General features: G+C 51.3%; 2 protein-coding genes across 4 annotated transcripts in view; one reads left to right on the forward strand and one right to left on the reverse strand.

Moving 5' to 3' along the window:
* The first annotated feature begins 878 nt into the window (after positions 1–878).
* Positions 879–15,932, forward strand: PLAC9 (placenta associated 9). Of its 2 annotated transcripts, none has more exons than XM_059662219.1 (4): positions 879–1,130; positions 12,821–12,918; positions 14,658–14,781; positions 15,178–15,932. In XM_059662219.1, exons 1-4 carry the CDS (start codon positions 1,070–1,072, stop codon positions 15,183–15,185), a joined length of 291 nt encoding a protein of 96 aa, XP_059518202.1. In that variant the 5' UTR covers positions 879–1,069; the 3' UTR covers positions 15,186–15,932. The 2 variants fall into 2 exon arrangements, with proteins under 2 accessions (XP_059518202.1, XP_059518203.1); XM_059662220.1 differs by lacking the exon at positions 879–1,130 and adding an exon at positions 8,312–8,467.
* Positions 15,933–23,555: 7,623 nt separating this feature from the next.
* ANXA11 (annexin A11) overlaps positions 23,556–26,114 on the reverse strand; it is a 43,364-nt gene continuing 40,805 nt past the window's right edge. For both annotated transcript variants that reach the window (XM_059662221.1, XM_059662223.1), the window contains exons 13-15: positions 26,038–26,096; positions 25,720–25,842; positions 23,556–24,506 (exon numbers count right to left, since the gene is read on the reverse strand). In XM_059662221.1, the coding sequence (XP_059518204.1) occupies positions 24,447–24,506; positions 25,720–25,842; positions 26,038–26,096 (242 nt within the window). In that variant the 3' untranslated portion in view covers positions 23,556–24,446. The remainder of the gene's footprint in view (positions 24,507–25,719; positions 25,843–26,037; positions 26,097–26,114) is intronic.

The following is a 26,114-nucleotide window of genomic DNA, read 5'->3' on the forward strand; positions in this document are numbered from 1 at the left end:
TAACGAGTCTGTAAGTCACAGGTAGGAATGCAAAGTAATGTTTGCCCAAATGTATGTAAACTATTCCTGTTATGGGCTCAGTTAATTCTCCCCAGGGTGTGGAAGAAGCCAGTTTTATCCATTTGCACATTCATATCCATATTCCAGATCTGTGTCTGTCCTTTGGCTTGTTGTCACCTCTTACTGAGTCCCTCACTCATGAGTTAAATAAAATCTTCAGCACATGCTCGTTTTTCACCTGTCATGATTTTACGATTTTTTGAAAATTATCTTCTATTACTATGACTCCTTTAGCAGAACAGCACTTTTCTTTTTTTTTTTTTAAATATATTTTATTGATTTTTTACAGAGAGGAAGGGAGGGAGATAGAGAGTTAGAAACATCGATGGGAGAGAAACATCGATCAGCTGCCTCCTGCACATCTCCCACTGGGGATGTGCCCGCAACCCAGGTACATGCCCTTGACCGGAATCGAACCTGGGACCCCTCAGTCCACAGGCCGATGCTCTATCCACTGAGCCAAACCGGTTTCGGCCAGCACTTTTCTATAGAAGGCAGATACCCTCAGGGCCAGACACTGTGCCATGTAATGAGAGTGAATGACTTGTTCCTGTGGGACAGAGAGCAGCTCCCACACTCCGTGCAGATCCTGCGCCAGGGCTGCGGGGTGACTTGAGGATGAAGGCACTGCTCTCCGCTTCAGTTGGCCCATCAGGCTGTATAACGGGCTCATAACGAATGCGGGGCCCGGAAAGGGCCCTCACCCTGACCCCCTCGCCATTCTCCCTCTCCTCTGCGCCCGGGCCCCCCGGAGGCGCGGGGACTGGAGGGCAGCCCCTCCCCGGGCAGGCGCCCAGGCTGGCACGTCCGCCCTCCGCCCTCGGGGTCTCTGGGCTCCGCGCGGCCCGCGGGTGCGGAGGGGCCTCTGGAGGGGGCGGGTTCGCTCGAGCCAGAAAGCCCGGAGCCGCCCAGGAATCTTGGCTGGGACTGCGAGCATTTCCTCCCGAGCGAGCGAGCGAGCGAGCGGGCGGGCGGCGCGATCCCGGGGAGGCGGCGGGCAGTCGGCACCATGCGGCCCCTGCTGTGCGCTCTGGCTGCGCTCGCCCTGCTCCGCGCCTCGGGCGCCGACGGTGAGTGGGGCTCGGACGGGCGGGGACCCGGAGAGACGCACTGGGCGCGACAGATGGAGGAGGGAGGGACAAGGAAACAGCCAGATGGAGAGAGATGAAGAGAGAGGGGGAGATGGTGAGAGAAAACGGAGAGAGAACGATAGGAAAGGGCAGAGAAAAAAAGGCAGACGGTTAGAGAGAGGACAGCGGGAAGGAGAGAGAAAGGTAGGGACTGAGACAGGAACTACGGAGATAACGGGTGGGTGTGAACTATGAGCTATGAACGGCGATGGAAAGAAAAAGGAGTTTGAGAGGCAAATGGAACAAGAGGGAAAGAAATAGAGGAGCTAACATGGCAAGAGAAGTGGGTGGAGGAGAATCTACAGGAAAAGAGGAAGGTTTGAGACCAAAGGGAAGAGAGATTGTGGGGAAACCCCAGGTCTGAAGGAGAGAGGGGAGGCGACAGGGGTCACAGGGTGGGAGGCCAGCCTGCAGGTGGGGCAGCCCCCCTCATCCCCCCGCCCCAGGGTCAACAGAGGCTCCTGGCCTGGCTCCCTGGGCCTCGGAGACCCAACTTCAACAGGCCCTTGACCCAGCCGGGCAGGGCGGGGCAGGCGGGCCCAGGAGGAAGGCCCCTGCTTCACCTGTCAGGTGGCCTGAGGGGGCTGGTAGCTGGGGTAAGGCAGCCAGTCCCCAGGCTGCAGGAGAGGTCCCTGAGAGCCTGGGGAGGGTACGGGAGGGAGAAGCGTGTGGGTGCTCTGCTGGCTGGGTGCTTTGTCTTGTGCTGTCCCCTCTGCCCTTCTCAGGTGAGGCTCAGGTCAGGTGGCTGTAAGTGCATTTATTTTTGTACACACAGACGCTCTGCCTATTGTACTGTATGTTGCAGTTTACAAGCCACATTCCCATTTTCCGACGTCTCATGAAGGCCTCGGCCAGGGCAGCTGGTGCCCATCCCAGTTGTCCAGGTGAGGGGAAGGCTCAGGTCTCACCAAGGTGCCAAGGCAGAGCCCTCACGAAGCACCCAGGCCTCCTGCCCCAGGCCAGGCTGCTCCCCCATCAACCTGGAGTCAGTGGGTGTTGAGTCACCCAGACCAAGGGCCCTGCACCAGCATGGAAGGCCCCGACCCCAGGCCCCCTCGGAGTACAGCGAGCTGTGGGGGTACACCCCGGGGGAAGGATCGGGCCAGTCCTGAACCTGGGCAGCCCTGGCTGAGTAGCCCTGGGTAAGTCACGCCACCCCTCTGAGGCTGGTGGGGAGAAAGGCACCCACCCCACAGAGTTGCCTGCGGGGATTGGAAGAAAGAGGAAGTGCCAGATGTATCAACACACATTGGCCCCTTCTCCCTCCCCTCAGCAGCCCCACTGCTCCCTCTGAGCCTCGTTTCTTCACCTGTTGGGAGGACCTCACAGGCTGTGTAAGGCGTGGCTCAGCACAGTCCTCCTGCCCGCCCCCCCCCCCCCACGGCCCCCTCCTCCTGGAGCTGAGGAGACAAAGCAGGGCCTGTGTCCCCAGAAGGAGGAGTTGGCCACCTGCCCACTAATGGCTGACGTTCGGTGGCCCCTTTAGCCACAACTGGCATAGACCCTTTCACGTAAAACCACTGCAAAAACAATATTTTCTTCCTGGTTAATCATTGCTACAGATTAAGTAAGAAAAAAGGATAGTAATGAAAAAGAATAAAATAAAATAAAATAAAATAAAATAAAATAAAATAAAATAAAATAAAGAAAAAATATTAAAAAATAAAAATAGAAAGGAGGAAAGTATAAATGCAATTTCACACTGAGTTCACACATTTTTGTGTATAACCTTTCAAACTTCAGACAATGTACCATTGTTTTTCTTAACTTTTAATTGTGGAATCGTTGGATATAAAGGCATACCTCAGAGATATTGTGGGCTCGGTTCCAGACCACCACAATACAGTGACTATTGTAAAAGAGTGAGTCACATAATTTTTTTTTGGTTTCCTAATATATATAAAAATTATATTTATACTATGTCTTAGTCTATTAAATGTACAATAGCATTATGTCTAAAACCCCAATAATTTAAAAATATTTTATTGCTAAAAAAAATGCTAACCATTATCCAAGCCGTCAATGAATCATAATCTTTTTGCTGGTGGGGGCTCTTGCCTTTAACCTGAAAGAAACGCAATATCTTCGAAGTGAAATAAATCGAGGTATGCCTGTAAAACAGAATAGTACAATTAACCCCATGTACCTATCACCCCGCTTCAACAAGTATCAGTTCATGGCCAGCCTTGTTTCATCTATTATCCCCATCCTTTCTCTCCTCTCACAAATTATTTTGAAGAAAATTCCAGACTATATATATATAGTTTTTAAAATTTTTAAAAATATATTTTTATTGATTTCATAGAGGAAGGGAGAGGGAGACAGAAACATCAATGATTTGAATCCAAATCCTGTCCTCACCACAACCAGGCATGTACCCTGACAGGGAATCAAACTGTGACCTCCTGGTTCATTGATCCAAACTCAACCACTGAGCCACACTGGCCAGGTTATTTTTATTTCTAAAGATTTCCTGATGTATCTCTAAAAGATAAGTAACCTTTTAATAAACATAAGTATGATACCATTATCATAACATAAAAATGGACAAAAATCCCTTATTATCATCAAATATCCAATCAGCGTTCAAATGTCCCTGATTATGTCATGTTTTTCTATTTGGTTAGTTTGGTCCAAATAAGGTCATACATTGCTTTTGGTTGAGATGTCTGATGAGTTTCTTTAAATATGTATGTTCTCTTCTCCTATTTGGTTGTTGTTGTTATTTTTTCTTAAAATTTATTCGTTGAAGAAACTGGGTTGTTTGTCCAGTAGCTTTCCACATACAGATTTTAGCTGGTTGCATCCCCCAGGTGTCATTTAAATGTTCTTTTCACCCTTGTAACTTCTAGATCTAAACTAGTAGTTAGATCTAGAAGCTTGATCTAATTCCAGTTAGAATTTTTCCCTCTAGGAATACTTTAAGACAGTCATATATATACATGTCTATATATATGTATGTGTATATATATATATCTATAGATATGTATGTATATATATGTTTATATTTTATTTCAGAGCGTAAAGAAGAGGGAGAGAGAGATAGAAACATCAGTGATGAGAGAATCATCAATCAGCTGCCTCCTGCATGCCCCACACTGGGGATCAAGCCCGCAACCCAGGATAGGATGACAGTCAACAACTGAACCTCGCTGGCCGGGTTAAGACAGTTTTTACTGCTTTCATTTGGGTTTCTTTGATTAACTACCAAGATTGGACTTTTTCCTCAAATATATATTGGGCATTTCTACTAAATCATTTTTTACCTTTTCAGTCATGGTGTTGGGATAGTTCATATTGGTCTGTAAAAGCTCTTTACGTATTGAGTGAGGCAAACTGTTTTGTGTCACTTGTAGAGAATTTTTTTAGGTTCAGCCTTGGCTGGGTTCCTCTCCTACTTTGCTCTCAGAGGGATCTGAAGTCCCAGAGGCTGGTCCTTTTGGCCAGTATCGCCACTGTCACCCGTGCCTCGGGGCCCATCAGGGAAGCTCTCACTCTCCACCACCGACCACTCCAGGTCCCTGTGGGCATCTGCCTTCCCTTGGAGCCTGCTTTTTGCTGTGGGTGGAAGAGGAAGGTACTGAAGGGCTGTGGTGAGGATCCCAGCATTTCTTCTTACAAAAATAGATGTTGTGGGGAGGGAAGCACTCAAGACAGTGGGGTCCAAAGCCCCAACACATGTGGGCTCTTTTGGGGCTTAAGACAGCTGCAAAGGTGTCAGGTGTATAGGCCCCCACACCCGTCCAGCCCTTCATTTTATAGAAGAGGCACCTGAGGCCCCAAGTGGGAGGCCTTTGACTTACACAAGGTCACACCACTGTTATGGCACAGTATAGACAGTGTCAGGCAGGTTGAATCCAAATCCTGTCCTCACCACTTACTAGCTGTGTAATCTGGGGCATCAACATCTTTGATCTTGGTTTTCTAAACTGTGAAAAAGAGATGTAAGAGTTCTGAGCTCACAGCTAGAATTAAATGAGATAATGCATTTAAGAACTCACCTAACCTTGGCACATAGTAAGTGATCACAGGTCAGGAGTAGCTTTGAGGAGCCCATCGGTGTGGCTCAGTGGTTGAGCATCGACCTTTTAGTCAGGCAGTCATGGCTCAATTCCCAGTCAGGGCACATGACGGGGTTGCAGGCTCAGTCCCCAGTAAGGGGAGTGCAGGAGGCAGCTGATCAATGATTCTCCCTCATCATGGATGTTTCTATCTCTCTCTCCCTCTCCCTTCCTCTCTGAAATGAAATATATCTACACTAATAAAAGACAAACATGCAAATTGACCATACCTTTGCTATGCCTTAAGCCATGCCCACCAGCCAATCAGAGTGACTATATGCAAATTAACCCAACAAGATGGCAGCCGGCAGCCAGGGAGCTGGAGCAAGCAGGAGGCTTGGTTACCCCAATGATGGATGAAGCTAAGCTTCCCAGCCGGCTCTGAGCTCCACTCAAAGCAACAAAGTTTCAGTTACAGCAGGTAAATAAATCCCAGATACCTGTTTTCAGCTGGCTGTGGCCACGGAGCTGGAGCAAGCAGGAGGCCCGTCCTTGCCGGCTCTGAGCTCCACTCCAGGCTACAAAGTTTCAATTATAGAAGGTAAATAAATCCCAGAATAAAAAGAAAAAAAGGAGAGGCTGGGAGCTTCCGTCGCCAGGGAGGCTTGGTCAGCCTGAAAACGTCCCTCAGCCCCTCACCCAGACTGGCCAGGCACCCCAGTGGGGAACCCCCACCCTAAAGGGGGTGTGGCCAGCCTGCAGACAGCCATCAGCCCCTCACCCAGGCTGGCCAGGCACACCAGTGGGGACCCCCACCCTGAAGGGGTGTGACCAGCCTGCAACACCCATCAGCCCCTCACCCAGGCTGGCCAGGCACCCCAACGGGACCCCCACCCTGATCCGGGACACCCTTCAGGGCAAACCAGCCAGCCCCCACCTGTGCACCAGGCCTCTATCCTATATAATAAAAGGGTAATATGCAAATTGACCCTAACAGCAGAATGACTGGGAATGACTGGTCACTATGACACACACTGACCACCAGGGGCCAGATGCTCAATGCAGGATCTGCCCCCTGGTGGTCAGTGCACTCCCACAGGGGGAGCTCTGCTCAGTCACAAGCCAGGCTGACAGCTGCCAGTATGGTGGTGGTGGTGGGAGCCTCTCCTGCCTCCTTAGCAGCACCAAGGATGTCTGACTGAAGCTTAGGCCTGCTCCCCGCTGGCAAGTGGACATCCCCCGAGGGCTCCTGGGCTGCCAGAGGGATGTCTGACTGCCAGCTTAGGCCCAATCCCCCAGGAAGCGGGCCTAAGCCAGAATGTGGTCATCCCCCGAGGTGTCCCAGACTGTGAGAGGGCACAAGCCAGGCTGAGGGACACCCGCCCCCCCCCCCCCCCCCCCCCGCCCAGTGCACAAATTTTTGTGCACCGGGCCTCTAGTATATATATAATTAAAAGAGTAGCTTGAGGAGGTCAATGGGGGGAGGAATGGGGGAGATCTATAATAGTGTCAACAGTAAAAAAAAAAAAGAAGAGTAGCTTTGAATAGAGAGAGTATGCTTATGTCCATTCTAAAGGTGAAGAAACCAAAGATCCAACAATGGGATTGGCTTAAAGGAGCCCAGAGATCTGGGTCAGCCCTGAGCCCTTCCGTGCTTGTTGGAGAAGTCCCTCCCAAACATCCTCTGGGCCCCTGCTTGGGTTTAGGTCTAGGGCAGATGCCGCCCCATCATGAGGCGAGCTGGTTGGAGTGATCTAACCAAGAGCACTGACTCCATGTAGAGGGGCAGACATGGGGTCTCTCACCAACCTGCTCACTCTTCAGCTCACCTGGGCAATGCCCTGCATGGCATCTGTACATCACTTGGCAGTTCCGAGGCATCTTCAAGTGCAGGATCCCCTGTGACCCACACAGTAATCCCACAAAGTGGAAGAGCAGGGCCATCCCCTTGCTGACAAGGAAGCCAGTGAGAGGCAGGGCACAGCCAGTGAGCAGGGGAGGGGCGCTGCATCTCCAACCCCCAGCCTTGCATGCTTTCCACAGCACGCGGAGAGAGGTTAGATATCCAGGACAGCTTCTTAGACCTGCTCCACATTATGGGGGTTTTGGAATGTTCTAGCACATTATAACCAGGTGGATTAAGAAGCGCAGTATTCCCAGGTAGAAGAAATCTTGGTTTCTGTATGGCCTCAGGGAGCAGAGCCGCCTACCAACCTTGACCACAAGTCAGTCTACCTCTGAACTGATACATGAGAAAGACATTAACTCGTGTATAAATGAGGGGGCTCTTTGTTACAGCAGCCTAGCTTGAATCCTCAGCAAAATACTAACTTAACCAGGTAGTGAAGGTATTGGAATGGCATTGCTAAGCTCTCAGAGTGGTTGGCAAGGCTCCGGCCACATCTGGAAAGTGACCAGAGACCAAGGGAACAGGGCATGTCTCGCCCAAATCAAAACAAAACTAAACTAAACAAGAATGTTCCTCAGGATCTGACTCACTCTCTCTGGGGACCTGAGGGTCCCTCTCCTGTTTCAGCCAGAGCAGTCCCACAGATTAGAGTTCTTCACATAACTATTTGGAAATAATGCTCTTCTGGCTTTAAAAAATCAAAAACCACTGATGGCTTTAAATGAATCACACATTTTAATACAAATATCAAACGTGATGAAATCCATTATTCTGTTATATTTAATGTGGTCAAATAGAATTAACCCGCAGTGACAAGAGCTGCTGGTCAAGCAGAGTGTCTCTGATGACTCGGGAGGTTCCCCAGCACCTGCCAGTGTCACCCCCTGGCACGGCAGAAATCATTTGTGTCCTGGGCACTTCCTTAGCGTTTGGGACCCAGATAACAAAGGTCTCCTCTGTTTGCAAGTGGAGGGGCCATCCTTCCCGCCCCGAGGGGGACCCAGTGGCCAGGCCCCTTTAACGGAGCAGTTAGCCCTGCGCCTCCACCTCCGCCTGGGCTTCTGGCCTCTACTGCAGCGTGTTCTCACCAGCGCGCGACATTCCACCCCACCGTCCAGGGCGCACAGAGGCCCGAGCAGGAGCCAGGCCAGGGAAAACAACCCGGCGTCCAAGAAGGTCCGTTTCCCAACTGGCCGCGCAGGGCGGGCGGGCAGAGGAAGGAAGGAAAGACGGAACCCCAGCCTTGGGCCCTCAGGGTCCATCATGGCAATCCTTCCGCCTCCCCCACGCCTTCCCTTCCTGGAAGCCCCGTGAAGCAGGCCTGGTCGTGAGCCCCTTTCTACTGATGAGGTGCCCGAGGCTCCGAGGTGTGTGCGTGTGTGTGCGTGTGTGCGCGTGTGCGTGCGTGTGTGTGCATGTGTGTGCGCGTGCGTGCGTGTGTGCGTGTGTGCGTGTGTGTGTGTGTACAAGCTAAAACAAATATAAAAAGAAGGCACCCAGGTCTTGCCTTGCTGGAGGGTCTGGTCCAGGAAGCCGCTTGGCCTTGACACCTCTGGGCAGGCTCTGGAAGACCCACCAGGGCAAGGATGAGCTATATCTGGGCGGCAGTGCCTCGAGGGGCCACCCCACCCGTGTTGCAGGGGCAGCTGCAGGGGCTCAGGGAGGAGGGAAGTTTCCCACAGGCCCACAGCAGTGCATGGCTGAGCTCAGCCAAGAACGCAGGGTCGGTGTTTTCTGCCGTCATGCGTTGAGCTCGGTGCCGAGGGACCCCGCTCGGATGAACCGGTCGGGAGGCCTGGCTGAGCTCATGGGCAGTTGGGCGGTGGAGCCCGGACGAAGCTCTGTCCAGATGTGAGAGATTAGCGCTGTGCGCCGTGAAGAGCAGCTCAGGCCAGCCTTCTCCCCGGACGGATTTGGAGCCAAGTGAGATCTCATCACAGACACGTAAAGAACAGTGGGTTTTAGGCCAATGGGAGGAGCATGTCCGTGCTGTTCGTGACTTACAGGGCTGGCCGGGCCCCACTGGCCCCCAGGGTCACAGTGCTTCCTCTTGGCCTGAGCTGGGGGAGGGGAGGGGGGGAGGAGGGGAGGGCCCAGGAGAGGGCAGGCGAGGCTCAGGGGGGAAATTTGGCCAAAGGGCCCTGGGCAGACCTGCACAGGGTGGGTGTGGACACAGACCCACGCTGAGTCAGCCACCTCTTCCCCAACAGCCCTCGCTGCGGGGGGAACAGCTCCTCCCGCCTCTCCAAGTCTTTCCTCTCCAGGCTGAACAGCCCCATTCCTCCAGCTGAGATAAATGAATCCAAATGTGGGTCCCTGCATCCTGGCGCGGCTAGGCCTCCCTGGGGCACACGGCTAGGCCTCCCTGGGGCACACGGCTAGGCCTCCCTGGGGCACACGGCTAGGCCTCCCTGGGGCACACGGCTAGGCCTCCCTGGGGCACACGGCTAGGCCTCCCTGGGGCACACAGCTAGGCCTTAGGGCGCGGCTAGGCTTCCCTAGGGCATGCGGCCCAGATGGGGTCTCAGACCACCCCTCTCTCATCGGGAACATTTCACACCAATGCATGCCACCCCGTGGCTTCTGTGTTTTGCTAAAAACCTATCCGACAACTGGCTTTTCTTATGGAAAATTTCAAACCACACACACACACACACACACACACAAAAGTAGAGAGAAGAGTGAGGTGAACTCCCATGTTCCCATCACCCAATTTCAACAATTACTAATCTTGTTTGCTCTATACTCCCGCCCATGCCTCCTCCGCTCCCAGGCCTGGGTTATTTTGAAATAAATCCAAGGCATCATAGCATTTCATCTGTAAATATTTTAGTGTAGATCTCGAAAAGCATCCCTTTAAAAAAGTAGCCAAAGCTCCATTATAACACACACACCCCCAAAGGCAACAAGAAGCCCATTGTCTTATGAAAAGGCTTTTGTGGGTTCCATGGAGGGAAACAGTGGAGTGGAGAATGTAAGACACAAATTGTTCACCACAAAAGATGCTCAGAGTGGAAGGAAGTTTTGTCCCTGCTGGTGGTCCTGGCCCCCGAGTGGAAGAGCTGGGGTCCAGACGGAGTTGGAACCAGAGAATCTCAGGGGGGCGCTCCGGCAGAGCTCCCAAAGGCCAGCCTGCTGAGGGGGGTCAGGAGAAGGCAGGTGCTTGGGGTCCAGTCGTTTGCTGACTGTGTGACCTCGAGCCAGTCACTCAACCTCTCACGGTGGCATTCATCACCAGCAAAATGACTTAGCAGCCCCATTCTTAACTCAAGACCTGCCGACTTCTGGCTATTAAATGTCCCCTTGGACAACCCAACCCACACCGAGGCCTCGCAGCCCCAGGAGCTCTGCACCTGCAGAGACCAGTGCGGTAACCCAGACCCCCCTGCTTCGGGGTCCCATCCATGGCCACGCCCGCATATTGTCGCTGCTCCGCCCATACCGCCTGCTCCTGTCTCTCCATCATCGAATCAAGGCCTCCAGGCCCTTAGCCCCTCCATCTCCCAATTGCTCTTATTGGCCTCTCTTCTTCCCTGTCCAAGCCAGACTCCAGAGCTCATTTCCCCCGCCCCTCGCTGGTCAAACCCGCACTTCCTTTGCTCTCTTGCCTTTGTTCTCTCCTCTCGCCACACGCATCCTGCAGACTCCCAGGTTCAGCTCCCTCCAGCCACCCCTCTGTGCTGCTCTGCACCAGCCTGTGGGCCGCTGGGGGAGGGCTGGTGCTTGCAGAGCTGCTCCCTGAGGTCGGGCCATCCTGTAGGCCTCCTGCGCTGCCTCCGGTCTCCTCCTCTCCTTCGGGACCCCCTCTTCATGCGAGCCCTCTACCCAGTGGCACACGGTCATTGCTCTCACGGGGCTTCTATTTTAGTGGCTGTTTAACAACCCACTCACAGAATTCCTGAACATTCACCACTGCCTCTCCCCTTCCCTAACCCCACCCGAGTTTCAGCAAATGATTCTCCTCTTACTTTACAAAGCGAGCAGAGGCCATCAGGTGGGAATTCGCTCAACTTTCTGGCCCTCTAAGTAGAACTTTTTCACCCATTTTTGCTGCATCCCCTCTCTCTTCCCTCATGGGTTGCCACTACCTGTCATCCGCATCCCCCCCCCGTCCCCCCTCCCCCCACTTTCTGGATTGCATGACCTCTCTCAAATGCATTCCTTCAGTTCTCCTTCCTTCTTGTTCCTCGGGCTCTAAGCCTGGTGCATTTCTCCAGTGCGTAAAAAAGCGGAAGGGACAACAATACACTTTCTCTAGACCTGTGATCTGCTCTCCTTCCTTCAGCCAAACTTCCTGAAAACACTCCCAGGATCTAGGCCCCCCTCTGACCTCTCCTTCCCTTCTCATCCCACCGCAGCCTAAACCCTGCTTGGCCTCCACCAGCCCCGGAAAGGGCTGGGGTGGGATCTAGCAGTGACTGCCCTGTTGCTCTGTTTTTCTCCCTGTTCTTGCTCGGCCTCTGGCTGCTTTAGGTCTCGCTGGCCGCTTCCTCCTCCCTAACGCTCTTTGCTTCTCTTAGTTTCTGGAACAGTATCCTCCCTCCTGAAGGCCGGGTTCTTCCAGGTTCCAGCCACTCCGATGGGCCCAGGCATCTCAGAGCCACCAGCTCTGACACCTGAGCTCGGACCAGGGTCTGAGACTTCCATAGGAGGGTTGGTGGTGCCAAGTGGAACCAAGGAGGAATCAACATTGGGGAGAAAAATGACGAATCAGGGGTTGAACGGGTTGAACCTCAAATCTTCCACTTACCAGCGGTGTGACCACGGACAGATCATGTCACCCGTCTGTGCACACATTTCCTGTGTGTATGTTGTTAAGGACGATAACAGGTTGTTGTGGAATTGACTGAGTTAGTACATTTGTTTAGCACTTTGTGTGCATGTAAGCACTCCTGGATGCCAACTGCTCACCAATGTCAATGCTACTACTCAAATATCTCCAATCATTTTCTTTTAAAAAATATATATTTTTATTGATTTCAGAGAGGAAGGGAGGCAGAGAGAGAGATAGAAACATCAATGATGAGAGAGAATCATTGATCGGCTGCTTCCTACACACCGCACACTGGGGATCGAGCCCACAACCTGGGCATGTGCCATGACTGAAATTGACTGTGACCTCCTGGTTTATAGGTCGATGCTCAACCATTGACCCACACTGGCCGGGTTCTCCACTCATTTTCTTCCTTTCAATTCCTACTATTACTGCCCCCTTGCCTCACTTCTTACCCTGATTACTGCAAAGACAAATCCCTCCAATCCAGTCTCTGTATTTTAAAAATTCATCTGTGGCTATGTGACCCTCTGTTAAACCCCCAAACAAGCACCATGACTGGTTTGTTAGGGCCTCTGGCTTGGTTTCTGTGACCCACCTCTCCAGTCTCCTCTCCCAGCCACCCTGTACTTCGCAGCAGCTCTAACTGCCAGGGCTTGCACACTCAGCCATGCTATGCACGCTTCCCTGTCTTTGCACACACCATTCTCCCTGATAGATGCCTTCCCTCCCTTCCTTGTTCAGGCAGCGCCTCCTTGAGGAAGCCCGCCTGGACTGTAGGTGAGCCCCTAGAGAAAAGTGAGTGATGGGGGCAGCCCCTTTCTTGCCCTGACCCCACTGAGGCTGCCTTCGCTTCTCTCTGTGACTGTGTTCAGGGCCCACCCCACTGAACCCAGGGCTTTACAGGGAAACGGGGGCCCGCGGTGACAGGACTTGTCTTCCACAGCCGCTGACCCCTCCATCCCCTCCAGAGGAGACCCAGCTCGGAGCACGGGGTGTGACACACACGTGGCTGTCCTCGGCCGCTTGGACGTCATAGAGGAGGTAATAAGGGTGACCTGGGAGGACATGCACCTTCGGGACCACCTGTGAGGCTGCTGGCTTTATAGGCTCAGCCAACCTTGCTTTGGAAAATTAGGGAAATCCAGGCAGTCCTGTTCCCTGCCCTACCCGGGCTGTCGGGCTGACCAGCTCCCTGCCCTACCCGGGCTGTCAGGCTGACCAGCTGCAGGGCACCCTGCCGCCCCTGGGATGCAGCCAGAAATCTCCACAGAATCACCAGGTGAAAAGGTAGAAATGTGATCACTATGTTTTGTTATGCAGCCAGTTTGTAACCTGGGTATACTTTATTTTCAAAAACCTTAGCATTCACATTTATTATAAACTAGAGGCCTGGTGCATGAAATTCATGCACTGGGAGGGGGTGGGGTGGCCCTCAGCCTGGCCTGCACCCTCTTGCAGTCCTAGAGCCCTGAGGGAATGCCCGAATGCCAGCTTAGGCAGGGAGTGGGCCTAAGCCATCAGTTGGACAACCTTAGTGCTGCTGCGGAGGTGGGAGAGGCTCCTGCCACCCACCGATGCTGCGCTCTCCAGCCGGGAGCCCGGCTTAATGAAGCATCTGCCCCTGGTGGTCAGTGTGCATCATAGTGACCGGTCATTCTGCCATCGAGCCAAAACTGGCTCTCTGACATCCCCCGAGGGGTCCTGGATTGCGAGAGGACTCAGGCCAGGCTGAGGGACCCCCCCCCCCCCCCCCGGTGCACAATCAGGGCTGGGGAGGGGAGGGATATGGGAGGTTGGCCAGCTGGGGAGGGGCTGCAGGAGGGCTCCAGGGCGTGTCCGGCCTGTCTTGCTCAGTCCTGATAGGCTGGACCCCAGCAGCAAGCTAACCTACCAGCCGGAGCGTCTGTCCCCTGGTGGTCAGTGCATGTCACAGCGAGTGGTTGAATGGCCTTAGTATATCATTAGCATTTTATGCTTTGATTCGTTGAACAGCCGGCCAGACAACTGGACACTTAGCATATTAGGCTTTTATTATATAGGATACAACAAACCATAGTAGTATTATCAGTATAAATAGCACTGTGATTCTTGTCATCAATAGAAATCAGGTAATTTCATCCCCTTACAATTGTTTCGAACATCTCAACATCTCACTCAGTTTAATCCATATGTCAAAATTGCAGTAGTTGTTAGACTTTATGGTGGATCGTGTTGTTTAGTGAGGTAATAAAAACAAATTTTTACATCAAAAATTTAATTTTGAGTACTTGAATAAACATGTTAATGAAATTGGGGTCCTTGGAAATACTATATGTTTTATTATTTTTTCAATTAGATCATTTTTCTAAGATGGAGTCTGTAAGTTTCACCAGACTGTTAATGGGATTCATTCATGAAAAAAGTTAACACGGAATAAAGAAAATTTCAAAATCCCAAACTTGTCATTTGGCAGAGTTGCCACCAGGGGGCGAGGCAACAAAAGGAATGTGAGCCCCCGTGATGAAGTCCTTGAAAGAGAAGTGGAATCCTGGTCTCTCCAAACCTATGACAGAGAAAAACCCATGCCAGGAGCAGCCCCAGAGAGGGGACCCCTAAGATCTTGTCATCTAGGGAACCCGGAGGCGGGCAGGGCAGAGACTGAACAAGAAGTACCCAGGTCCCCTGGCAGCCAGTTCTCTCCCCGCTGCACACCAGGTGCTCCTGACGAAGCAGGACTGGGCACCACTCGTGTCCCCTGCTCCTCTGCCCCTCCCCACCCCGTTCCCATCTCTCTTGCTTAGACGGTGGAGAAGACGGTGGAGCACCTGGAGGCTGAAGTGAAAGGCCTGCTGAGCCAGCTGGAGGGGCTGGCCTGGAACCTGCCCCCGGGGCCCTTCAGCCCGACCCCCGACCTCCTGGGAGATGGTGAGCGCCTCAGGTGGCAGAGATGGGGCTGGGCAAGCAGGGTGGGATGGGTGCTCTGGTGTAGCCTGGACAGGAGGCCTCCAGCTCCTCCTCCGGACAGAAGTGGGCAGGCATTTCCCCAGCTCACCCCAAGTGTTCTCAGCCCCCACCCCGGGTGGCTGCAGGCCAGCGTCCCATCAGGGCTCCTGGGACACACGCCTCCGGCCCTCTCATCTCCCTTCCAAGGACCACCCCTGTGCCACCAGGAACCCTTTCAAGAAAGACTGGCATCCCTCTGACAGGGCAGTGGGGGGATTGCACCTGCTCCCTCCTTTCCTTGAGCCCTGCAGTTCCCGGGACCGGGGGCGGGGCAGGGTGCCTTCAGCACCCCTCACTCTGAGCCACCCTTTCTTCCAGATCATTAGTGAGTTGGGAGATGGAGTTGCCCAGCAGCTGGAAGTAATACACCTGCCCGACAGCTCTCCTCTGAGCCTTGCACCTGGCCTTCCTCCCTCCGCTTTGTGCAAATAAAGCTACTCCTCTGACCCCGCTGACAGAGTGGATCCTGCAGCCGCAGCCCTTCTCCTCCTACCCCCATGCCCTGAGGCCCACATCCCTCTGGAGGCTTGGGCCAGGGCACCCCCCCCTGCCCCCCCCCCCGGCTGTGCTTCAGCCCTCCTCCTTTACAAGGCGGGCAGGGCAGGGTTGGCTCACAGAGTGAGGCACCTGAAGCTGAGAATCGTAAGATGACAGCGGAAGGGCCTTTGGGGAGCCTGGCTACTCAAAGGATGGGCTCACCTGGGAGTTTGTCAGAAATGCAGAGTTTGGGGCCCTAATCACACCTCCTGAATCAGAATTTACATTTTAATGAGATCCACCAGGGGATTTGTGTGCCCATTAAGGTTTTTAAAAAGATTTCTATTGAGGTAAAATTCACATAGCACAAAATTCAAAATTGTAACCATTTTAAACTGTACAAATTCAGTGATTTCGCAACGTTGTGTAGTCATCGCCACTCTGATTCCAGGACATTTTGATCAGCCCAAAAGGAAGCCCTGTCCCTACGAAGCATCACTTCCCGTTTCCCCTCCCCCGTCCCTTAGAAACCACTGACATTCTGTCTCTATGGACTTGCCTGTCCTGGACATTTCCTATAAACGGAATCATACAATCTGTGATCTTTTGTGTCTTTTTTCCCCCACTTAGCATGTTTTCAAGGTTCATCCATGTTGTAACAGGTGTCAGTCCTTCGCTCTCTTTCGTGTGGACGTGTGCTTTAATTTCTATTGGGTCTATACTAGAGATGGGATTGCTGGTTCAAATAGTAACTGTCTAAAGCAGCCGTGGGCAAACTACAGCCCGCGAGCTGGATCCGGCCGGTTTGAAATAAATAAAACTAAAAAAAAAAAAAAGACCGTACCCTTTTATGTAATGATGTTTACTTTGAATTTATATTAGTTCACACAAACACTCCATCCATGCTTTTGTTCCGGCCCTCCGGTCCAGTTTAAGAACCCATTGTGGCCCTCGAGTCAAAAAGTTTGCCCACCCCTGGTCTAAAGTTTTGAAGAATCACCAAGCGTTTTCGCATCGCAGCTGGGCCATTTCACCTTCCCGCCAGCAATGTTTGTGTAAGAGTTTCAGCCCTTCTGCATCCTCGCCATGTCTTTTTGTTACAGCCACCATTCTAGGTGTGCAGTGGTATTTCGTGGTTTTAGGGTGCATTTACCTAATGACTAGGGATGCTGAGCATCTTTTCATGTGTTTGTTGACTATTTTTATGTGTTTTTGTGTTGTTGTTGTTGTTGTTGTTTCCATTTTTTGCAGCAAAAAGCTTTATTGTTTCATTTGGTCCAATTCATGGGAGAGGGTTTCAGGGTGGTTAAAAGAATGGCTAGTGGTTCCGGGAAAAGGCTCAGGCAAAAGCCAGACTCCAGGGGGATGCAGAGGGGCCCTCAAAGGCCTCTGGCTCCAAAGGCTCCTAGTCCTGCTTGAGGGTGAGCCTTTCGAAGAGATACTCACCCAGCCCCGCCTGGGGGTAGCAGCCTGCGGAGGTGAGTCAGGTGCCGCCCATCTTCTAGATGAGTTTCACCTGCTCACCCAGGCAGTAGTTCTCCAGGAAGTCACAGAGCTGAGGTCTGTGCGGGTAGAACCTGGGCCTGCAGCTCCAAAGGGCCTGGTTCAGGTTCTTCTCCAAGGCCACGGCGGCTTCCATGGCGTCCTGAGTGTTACCCACTCATCTGGGGAAGGCCCTGCACACCCTGGAGGAGAATGCGGCCACCGTGCAGGTTTTGCCTCTTTAAGAGACGCTCAGCGCCCTCGCACTTCTGTACCAACCGGGGAAGAAGTGCCCACGCCCTCCAGAGCCACATGTCGGGGTCAAAGTAGAAGCCCAGAGAGAGGTAGGTGGGGAGGCCCGCAGGTGCAGGCAGACCAGTGGTTGACCGCAGCCTGCACCTCGGTGGAATAATTCTGATGAATTTGGGAGCTCATGGTTGCTCAGCAATGAGTTAAGGTAGAAAAAAAAAATCGGTATGTTGGCTGGTCTCAGAGGTGGTTCTGAAGGTGGTGACTGGATAAGACGCAGGAGAGTGGCTGGAGGCTGGAAGAAGGGGTGTCCCTGGGTCTGTTCCATCCAAACACTGCTGAAGCAAGAGGCAGATCCAGGACGCCGAGGGCACTGCCTTTATGGGTGTGATTTTAAATGGCTATTCAAGTATTTGCCCATTTAAAAAATTGGATTGCCTTTTGTTGTTAGAATTCTTTATGTGTTGTGGGCTTTTATCAGATATGTCATTTGCAAGTATTTCCTCCTATTCTGTGGGTGGTCTTTTTACTTTCTTGATAGTGTTCTTTATCAAAAGTTTTAATTTTGGTAAAATCCAATTTGTTGTTGTTGCTTGTGCTTTTGGTGTCATGTTTAAGAATCCAGTGCCAAATCCAAGGTCACGGATGTGACACCACATTTAAGGGTTAAATTTACCCTTAAATATTTTATTCTTTTTGATATTACTGTAAATGGGATTGTTTTCATTTCATTTTCAGATTGTTCATTGCTAATGTTTAGAAATATAAGGGATTTTTATATGTTCATCATGTATCTTACCCTGCAACTTTGTTGAATTCCTTCATTAACTCTAATAGTTTTAGTGTGGATATTTTAGGATTTTCTATATATACAATCATGTCATCTGTTACTTTCCAATTTAGATGCCTGTTATTTCTTTTTCTTGCCTAATTACCCTGGCTAAAACTTCATTCTTTCATCATGAAGTACATCAACTGTTTTTTCACAGATGCCCTTTATTGCAGTTTGATAAATATCCCTTCTATTCTTAGTTTCTTGGGTTTTTTAATCATTAAATGTTGTTGGGTTTTCTCAAATGCTTTTTCTGCATGGAGATGATCATGTAGTTATTTCCTGTTAATAATGTGTATTACATTGATTGATTTTGAATATTGAATGATTTTTGTATTCCTTTGATTTATCCCACTTGGTGATAGTAAATCTTTTAACCTGCTGCTAGATGCAGTTTGCTAGTATTTCATTGAGGATTTTTGCACTTTTCTTGTGATGTCTTTGTCTGGCTTTGGTATCTGCTAACACTGGTCTCAGACTGAATTAGGAAGTGTTACTTCTATATTTTAGAATAGTTTGAGAAAGATTGATGTCATGTATTTAAACATCTGATAGAATGCATCAGTTGACTTTTTCTTTATTGGGAGTTTTTTAAATTATGGATTTAATCTCATTATGGGTCTATTCAGATTTTTTATTTCTTCTTGAGTCAGATTTGAGAATTTGTATGTTCCTAAGAATCTTCTACTAGTATTTCCTCTAGGCTACCTAATATGTTGACATACAATTGTTAACAGTATTTTCTTGTAATCCTTTATTTGTATAGAGTTGTTAGTAATATCCCTTTCATTTCTGATTTTAGTAATTGAATCGTCTCTCCTCCATCTAACTAAAGGTTTGTCAATTTTGTTTCATTGATTCTATTGTTTTTTCTTCTACTCTCTATTTTATCTGCACTCTAATATTTATTTCCTTCCTTTTGGTTGCTTTGGGTTTAGTTTGCTCTTCTTTTTCTAATTCCTTAAAATGGAAAATTAGGTTATTGGTTTGAGATCTTTTTCCTTTTTTTAAGGTAGGCATTTACAGCTGTTTCCCTCTGAGCACTGCTTCCACTGCATCCCACCTTTTGGTATATTGTTTTCATTTTCATTAATCTCAAAGTATTTCCTAATTTCTCTTGTAATTTATTCTTTAACTCATTTTGGTTATTTTTTTTAAGAGTATGTTACTCAGCCCTGGCCAGTTTTGCTCAGTGGGTAGAGCTTCGGGCTGTGGACTGAAGGGTCCCGGGTTCGATTCCGGCCAAGGGCACATGCCCGGGTTGCGGGCTCGATCCCCAGTGTGGGGCGTGCAGGAGGCAGCCAATCAATGATTCTCCACATCGTTAATGTTTCTATCTCTCTCTCCCTCTCCCTTCCTCTCTGAAATCAATAAAAATATATTATTTTTTTTAAAAGACACATATGTAATACCCTTTGTAAGACTGTAAGCAATAATAATAATAAAAAAAAGAGTATGTTACTCAGTTTCCATATATTTCTAAAATTTCCAGATCTCCTCCTGGATATTTCCCGTGTGCACTTGAGAATGTATATTCTATTGTTGGGTGTGCTGTTCTATGTGTCTGTTAGGTCTAGGTAGTTTGTAGGGTTCAAGTTTTCTGTTTCCCTTCTTCCTTGCCTAATTGTTCTAATAGAGAAAGTGGGATGTTGGAGTCTCCAACTATAATTGTTGAACTATTATTTCCTGTCAGTTTTCTTTCAAACTTTCCTGGGCTCTTCATTTTCCAAAGGGGCAAGAGGCCCAAAGGGGGGAAGTGACCTTTCCAGGATCACGCAGCAAATTGGTGGCTCAGCTGAGATCAGAACAGGGATGCTGGTTCCCGGGCCAGTGCTTTTTACTTCAGGACTAGCTCAGCTCTGATTGTTGGGAAGGAACCAGGTTCAGGGTGGACCCCAGGATTAGGCAAAGGAGAGCTTTCCAAGGAGCCAGGGCTGAGGGTAAGAGCCCCTCGCAGAGTTGGGGGCCTGACTGATTGGATGGATCCTTTGCTGAGAGGGGACCCTGTATGTGGCCAGGTCGAGGACTGGTAATGACCCGTCTCTCAGAGGAGCACAGGTGGTAGGTGTGGTGGGTGAAAATGTAAGCTGGTATCTTCCTGGGGAGATGGTTTAGGTTGATTTCTGTTTCTAGGTCTGACTCCACGTCGTATCAGCCAGGGCAGGAAGAAGCTGACAGTAGAAATAGGGTCAAATCGCAGGCTAGGCTTATAACTCCCCATCAAAGTAAGAGAATGGGCATGGTGTGGCCATCCAGCTGTTGCTTGGACCGGGGTATCTGCAGAAGTTCACCTCTCAGATCCTTCTTCCCAAAGCTGGGAGTGGACATGTTCCATCTCCCATTACCTACCTGGATTCCAAACACCCTGCCACCTGTACAAATTCCCCGTGTGAACACGTCTTTCTCAGAAGTTCTCTGTCTCAGCACTTAGATGGGCATCAGAATCTCAAGGCAAGCAGGTAAGATGCAGGTCCTGGGCCCCATGCTGGCTCTGAATCTGGAGGGTGGGCCCAGGACCTGCATCTTTAACAAGCTCCTCAGATGATCCTGATGCACACTCAGGTATTTACTATCTTTATCTGATTCAGTGTCACAGAAACACATCTCAGACAGATCATCAGTGTTTAAAAGGCTCACGTCCGATAGATAATTCCACACCTCCCTTTGTCTCCGCTGCAGGGGCATTGTTTCTGCAGCTTCCTCATACATGAAAGCACTGTCAAATTATTGTGGTTAAGCCGTGACTCGGTTGGGCACCGTCCCCTGCACCAAAAGGTTGCTGGTTTGCAATGCAGTCAGGGCACCAGATTGCAGGCTTGATCCCTGGTGGGGGCAGGAGGTGGCTGATAGATATACCCCTTTCAATCAATGTTGCTCTCTCTTCCTCTCTAAAAATCAGTAAAAAATATATATATTTTTAAATGTGTGGTTAGCCCAGCTGGCACAGCTCAGTGGTTGAGCATCAACCTATGAACTAGGAGGTCAGGGGTCAATTCCTGGTCAGGGCATATGCCCAGGTTGCAGGCTCAATTCCCCATGGAGTGTGCAGGAGGCAGCCAATCAATGATTCTCTCTCTCTCTCTCTCTCTCTCTCTCTCTCTCTCTCTCTCTCTTTCCCCCTTCCTCTCCGAAATCAATAAAAATATATTAAAAAGAAAAAAAAGACTGTGATTAAGAAGGTGGTGAATATAGAGCTGGAGTTTTACCTCCCCTTTTGCTTCATTTTTCATTCTATTTTCGAATCCAAAGTGCTCAGAACCAACCTTGGTACAGGCCTCCACTTGGACAATTACAGCTCGATGGAAATACTGAATGGGCTTTGGTGAAGACAGAAGTATTCTCAAAGTATTATCCATGGAGTTCATGGTGTTTAACAGTGGAGGCTACCTGCTGGGTCTCTCCCACCCCACCCCACCCCCCATACACACACACACACACACACACACACACGCACGCGCGCGCGCGCACTTCTATTGTCTGGGCTACCCAGTTCAAGCCTCAGTTCATTGGGTCCCATTACAGCATATTGACTCCCTGACTCTGCAATAGAACTGCTTTTTCTTTTTTTTAATGTTCCTAGTTCCTTTCCTCGGCATTTTATGTCACACTACGGTTTAAGAACAACCACGTCAGGGCCATTTCCCCAGCAATACAAAGTACGCATTCCAAGGTTCCTTCCCTAAATGTTACAGCCGAGACGAGTGACTCACTTGCCGCACCCTAGTCCCAGTGCTACCCTCAGCACAGTGTTCCTTCCGGGGCCCCACCGCTGTTGAAAACGTACTAAGGGCTGAATTCACCTGGAGCCCCATCCTCTATTCTGGAAGTGACGTTAGACGTGTACCATGGACTGGCCTTGACCAACAACCCAAAAGGCTGCAGAAAACCATGTAGTCCTCTCCCAAAATGATGATCTGTAAGGTCAAACGCCTCCCTCCCCATCTTTTTTTGTCCTGAGAATAATCACTTTAACAACCACCTCCCACTGACCTTAAAAGCCAGGTACCTTGGCCCCTAGAGAGATCTATGAGCTCACAGCCCTCCAGCCCAAACTCACTATGGATTGGGTCCCCTGGACATGACCAAGAAGGCAGCCAGAGGGACAGTAAGGCAAAGGGAACCGGGACCAGGATGAGCACAGGTGTCCCAAGTGCAAAAACTAGGGTCTCAGATTCAAAGGCCTGCAGGGGCCAAATAGGTAACATGTGATGGTGGAGCACATTAGGGAGTGGTGGGTCCTGTAGCGAAATGAAGAGTATATGCCTAAAGCGGGCAACAGCAGTTTGGCTCCAGCAGCAACTGCTGTGCAGGAATGCTAGGCCAATACTGCCAGAATTTTTGGTTTTTCAAGAGAAACTAGGAATGCCCTGGCCGGTGTGGTTGTTGGTTGAGATTCCTCCTGTATTCCTGTCAGGGCACATACCCAGGTTTAGGGTTTGATCCCTGGTCAGGGCGTGTGTAGAAGGCAGCAGATCGATTTTTATGTCTCTCCCTCTCCCTTCCTCTCCCTCAAATCAATTTAAAAAAAGAAAACAGCATCGATTTTCTTCCTTTATTTTAAAAAGTCTAAGCTTGTGTAAACATGAAATCTTTCAGTACTTAAATGTTGGTAACAAGTTCAAATATCTAAAACTCATTGGAGACCAAAGTCAATGCATGTGCAGTTAGACAGCGCTGCTGGGCACCAGGCTGGAACCCTGGTGTAGACAACTGGGCAGGCATGTCACAGACATCAGCAGTCACATCGGAGCAGACCGGATCCAGGCACCCAGCTCTGAGGCTGCTGGGTCAGCCTGAGATCACGGCAACTTGGGCAATGCCAAGTGGTCCATCCCGCCAGGCAGGGCACACCTGCCACCCAAGGGCAGGGGCCTGCCCTAGGGAAGGAACACACCTCAGCCAAGCATACTGGGTCTTGGGCAAGAGGCTCCAGCACGGAAACTGAGGCAGAGCTGGCGTGACAGGAGGGCCCGCCATCGGTGCCAGTGCCCACAGCAGTCTCCTCTGGCTGGAGAAGGCAGGTCTAGGTAGACCAGGCTCTTGTCCTTATGGCTGCTCCATGCCCCTTGGGCAATCCCCTCCTCTCACCATGTCCAAGGGCAGTGAGGAGGTCTCCCCAAGCCCTCCCAGTCTCGGGATTCTCTCCTTTCTACACTTTCCACATAGGAGGTCAGAAAGGGAGTGAACAGAGACCCCTGACAAGCAAGCTCTGGGTTCTGGACAGGACAGTGACTTCTGGACACTCTGCCCCTTCTGGACTTGCCCTTTCCTAACACCATCAACTGGGGGACAAGGAGCCTGCCAGGGCCACAGCCAGGACCACCCGCTCAGACGGAGGGTCCTCAGGGAACCTGGCAGTAAGGCCTGCCCAGGAGGCACGCACAGGCTCCTTCCCGTGTCCCTCCTTTGGACCTGAGCAACCCACCCCCGACCTTGCTCTCATGTGACCCAAGTCTCCGCGCCTTCTCAGTGCCTGGGCCCCGCGTGGATTTCAGAAGCATCCTTACAACCTGGGTCCCTGTGAACTGCTCATGCCCAGGTTTCCTGAGCACACGCTTCTATGTAAAGCCACATACATTTCACTGGCTAATAAGGTTGGAACCCCTGGGGACAGGGCAGAATCGCGAAGCAGAACAAAAGAGACTGGCACCAGGGGAACGTTTCCAGAATGTTCCAGAGCTGGCTGGCTTTAATTTAGAAACAGCTTTTGGCCATCAGCATCCAGGTGTAAGGCACATTCTCCATTACAAAGAGCCCTGTAACAGGGAGCTGGCTCTGTTCCCTGCTTTTACATGAGGAAGGAACAGATGACTTTCTGGCTTTTTGTTTTTTTGTTTTTTCTTCTCTAAAAAGCAGTGAGTTTGGCAATAACAAAGCTCATGACACATCCTCACCAGATTCAAAGATTGCCCTGAAAGGTCCTCCCTTTTCCTCCTCAGTGAGGACATGGCACTGCCCCCCGACCGCTCGCACCCGAAATGTGTGGCAGCGGAGTAGACGCACCTGTCTGGCAATGACTATAAAAAAATGCCTCCAAAAAACATTAAAGTCATGTGACTAAAATGAAGCCGAGTGTCTCAGCTACAAGCAAAGGGGAATGGCTGCATGAGTCAGAGATAAAACATCTACTTTAGCAGCAAGAGGCTGTGAGGGGGGTGGACGGAAGGAGACGGCGTCCTGAGCATCCAGACCAACCAGGCCCGTGGGCATGACCAGGAGGGGCGGGTGGGCACGGTCAGGAGGGGCAGGTGGGCATGACCAGGAGGGGCGGGTGGGCATGGTCAGGAGGGGCGGGTGGGCATGGTCAGGAGGGGCGGGTGGGCATGACCAGGAGGGGCGGGTGGGCATGGTCAGGAGGGGCGGGTGGGCACGGTCAGGAGGGGCAGGTGGACACGGTCAGGAGGGGTGGGTGGGGTCAGGGCCGAGACTCCATGGGTTGTTGGCACTGGGGTTGGGCTATCTTGTGGGTTTGGTAGAAATAGACAGACGTTGTTTTGGCCTTTTTCTAGCATCATTGTTGCTGGCAGAGTGAGCCACTGGTCACCGCTCAGTCGTTGCCACCACAGATCTTTAGCAGAATCTTCCGGTAATCCCCCGAGGTGTCCCCCTGTCAGAGAAATGGGTGCATCAGTCGAGGGAGATGTGGCCAGTCTGGGCCTCCTGGCTCCTCATTTTCTTCTGCCCCAAGTGCCCTTACAGAGTGGCAGGCCCATCCCAGGGAAGTGCCCCCCCACGCAGGTGCCAGAGTGGCCAAGACTCCCCCACTCAGCAGCTAGGGCCTTGACCATGCCGTTGTCCTCCCCCAGCCCCCTTAAAAAAACAGAAAGCTACAATCACCCCAATGTCAAAGTCAGAATCTGAAAAATAAACCCACACAAATTTTAAATGGTCAGACACACCACCGCCCAGGGCGAACTAATGGCGCCACTTCCCCCGCGCATTTTTGCTGCGCCCGATGGGGTTTATACTATAACAGTGGTGTGTCCCACTCGGGAAATGTGCCAGACTGACAGTGGGGGGCGCTGTATTAACTGGGCACCCAGTTCACACTGCTGTCTCCTCCCTGAGCCCACGGGATTGACTTCAAAGTGCAGCCGCGCTTAGCTAATGTCTAATCAGTTCCTTCCTTAAAGGCAAGGCCTGTGGGGTCTTGCAGATGCCCACAGCCGCTGGCACAGAAAATGATACTTCGTGGCTAATTACTAATTCTCTTCTACAGAGAGCATCATCGTTACAGCCAGGGCAATGGAGCTAGCTTCTCCCAGCGACACGCCCAATAGTACATGCTAATGGTTTGAAATCGGGACTTGGTCATGGTGACTGCAAGGCTCACGCGAGTTCGGAATTTAACTGTCAGGCCACGCAGACAGGAGTACGCCTGTCACACAGCTCCGCACACGGTGACTGTCAGACCCGTACGCGTGTCACTCGATGTGCTTTACAGGGACCTCGTTCAAGTTCACCACTCCCAGGGGAGCACCAGCCCCTTGCCTTACGACGGGGATGGGTTTTGAGGGTTAAGGTAGCTGCTCAATCACACAGATCTCCAGCGCCAGGGCTGGGCTCCACGCCGCGGGACTGACCCGAGCCCTCTGCGCCGCCCTCCCTACTGCTGAGGACGCGGGGTGGGCTGGCAGCAGGGAGGGCCTATTTGGAGCAACTGGATGAAGAAGTAAAAGCTGAGAGAGAAATACAAGGTCCGCAAACAAGACCCGCAGAGGCCGAGGCCGAGCCGTGGGAGCTGAGGGAGGTAAAGGAGGCAGTGAGGGGGCAGGGTGCCTGCAGGCCAGCGGGTGGCCCAGCTACCCCGAGGCCCGTACCGTGATGTCGTGGTACAGCGACTTGCCGTACAGCCGCTTGTACTCCGTTCTGATGTCCAGGAGGTCAATCTCGCTGCGAGACACCATGATGCGAATCAGGGTCCGGTCCTTTGTTCCTGCTCCCTAGAGAGTCCACCGAGGCTGTGAGCAACAGGCCTCACCACCCCACCTTCCCGGGTCCTTGGTGCCCTCCTGCCTGGGGCCCTCGTCCTCTTGGCTGAGGGGTAGCTCTCCCCATGCCTTCTACCAGGAGCGTTGGTCCCAGCCAGAGGTGAGGCTGACGCGCCACCCCCGCCCCTCCACGGGGCAGTTGCGTACCCTCATGGCCTTGTTGAGCCTTTCAGCAAAGAAGGCTGGGGTGTTCTTGAGACATTTCACTGGAAGAGAGAAACACA

The sequence above is a fragment of the Myotis daubentonii genome, chromosome 13 (assembly GCF_963259705.1).
Source record: "Myotis daubentonii chromosome 13, mMyoDau2.1, whole genome shotgun sequence".
NCBI classification, from domain to species: Eukaryota; Metazoa; Chordata; class Mammalia; order Chiroptera; family Vespertilionidae; genus Myotis; species Myotis daubentonii.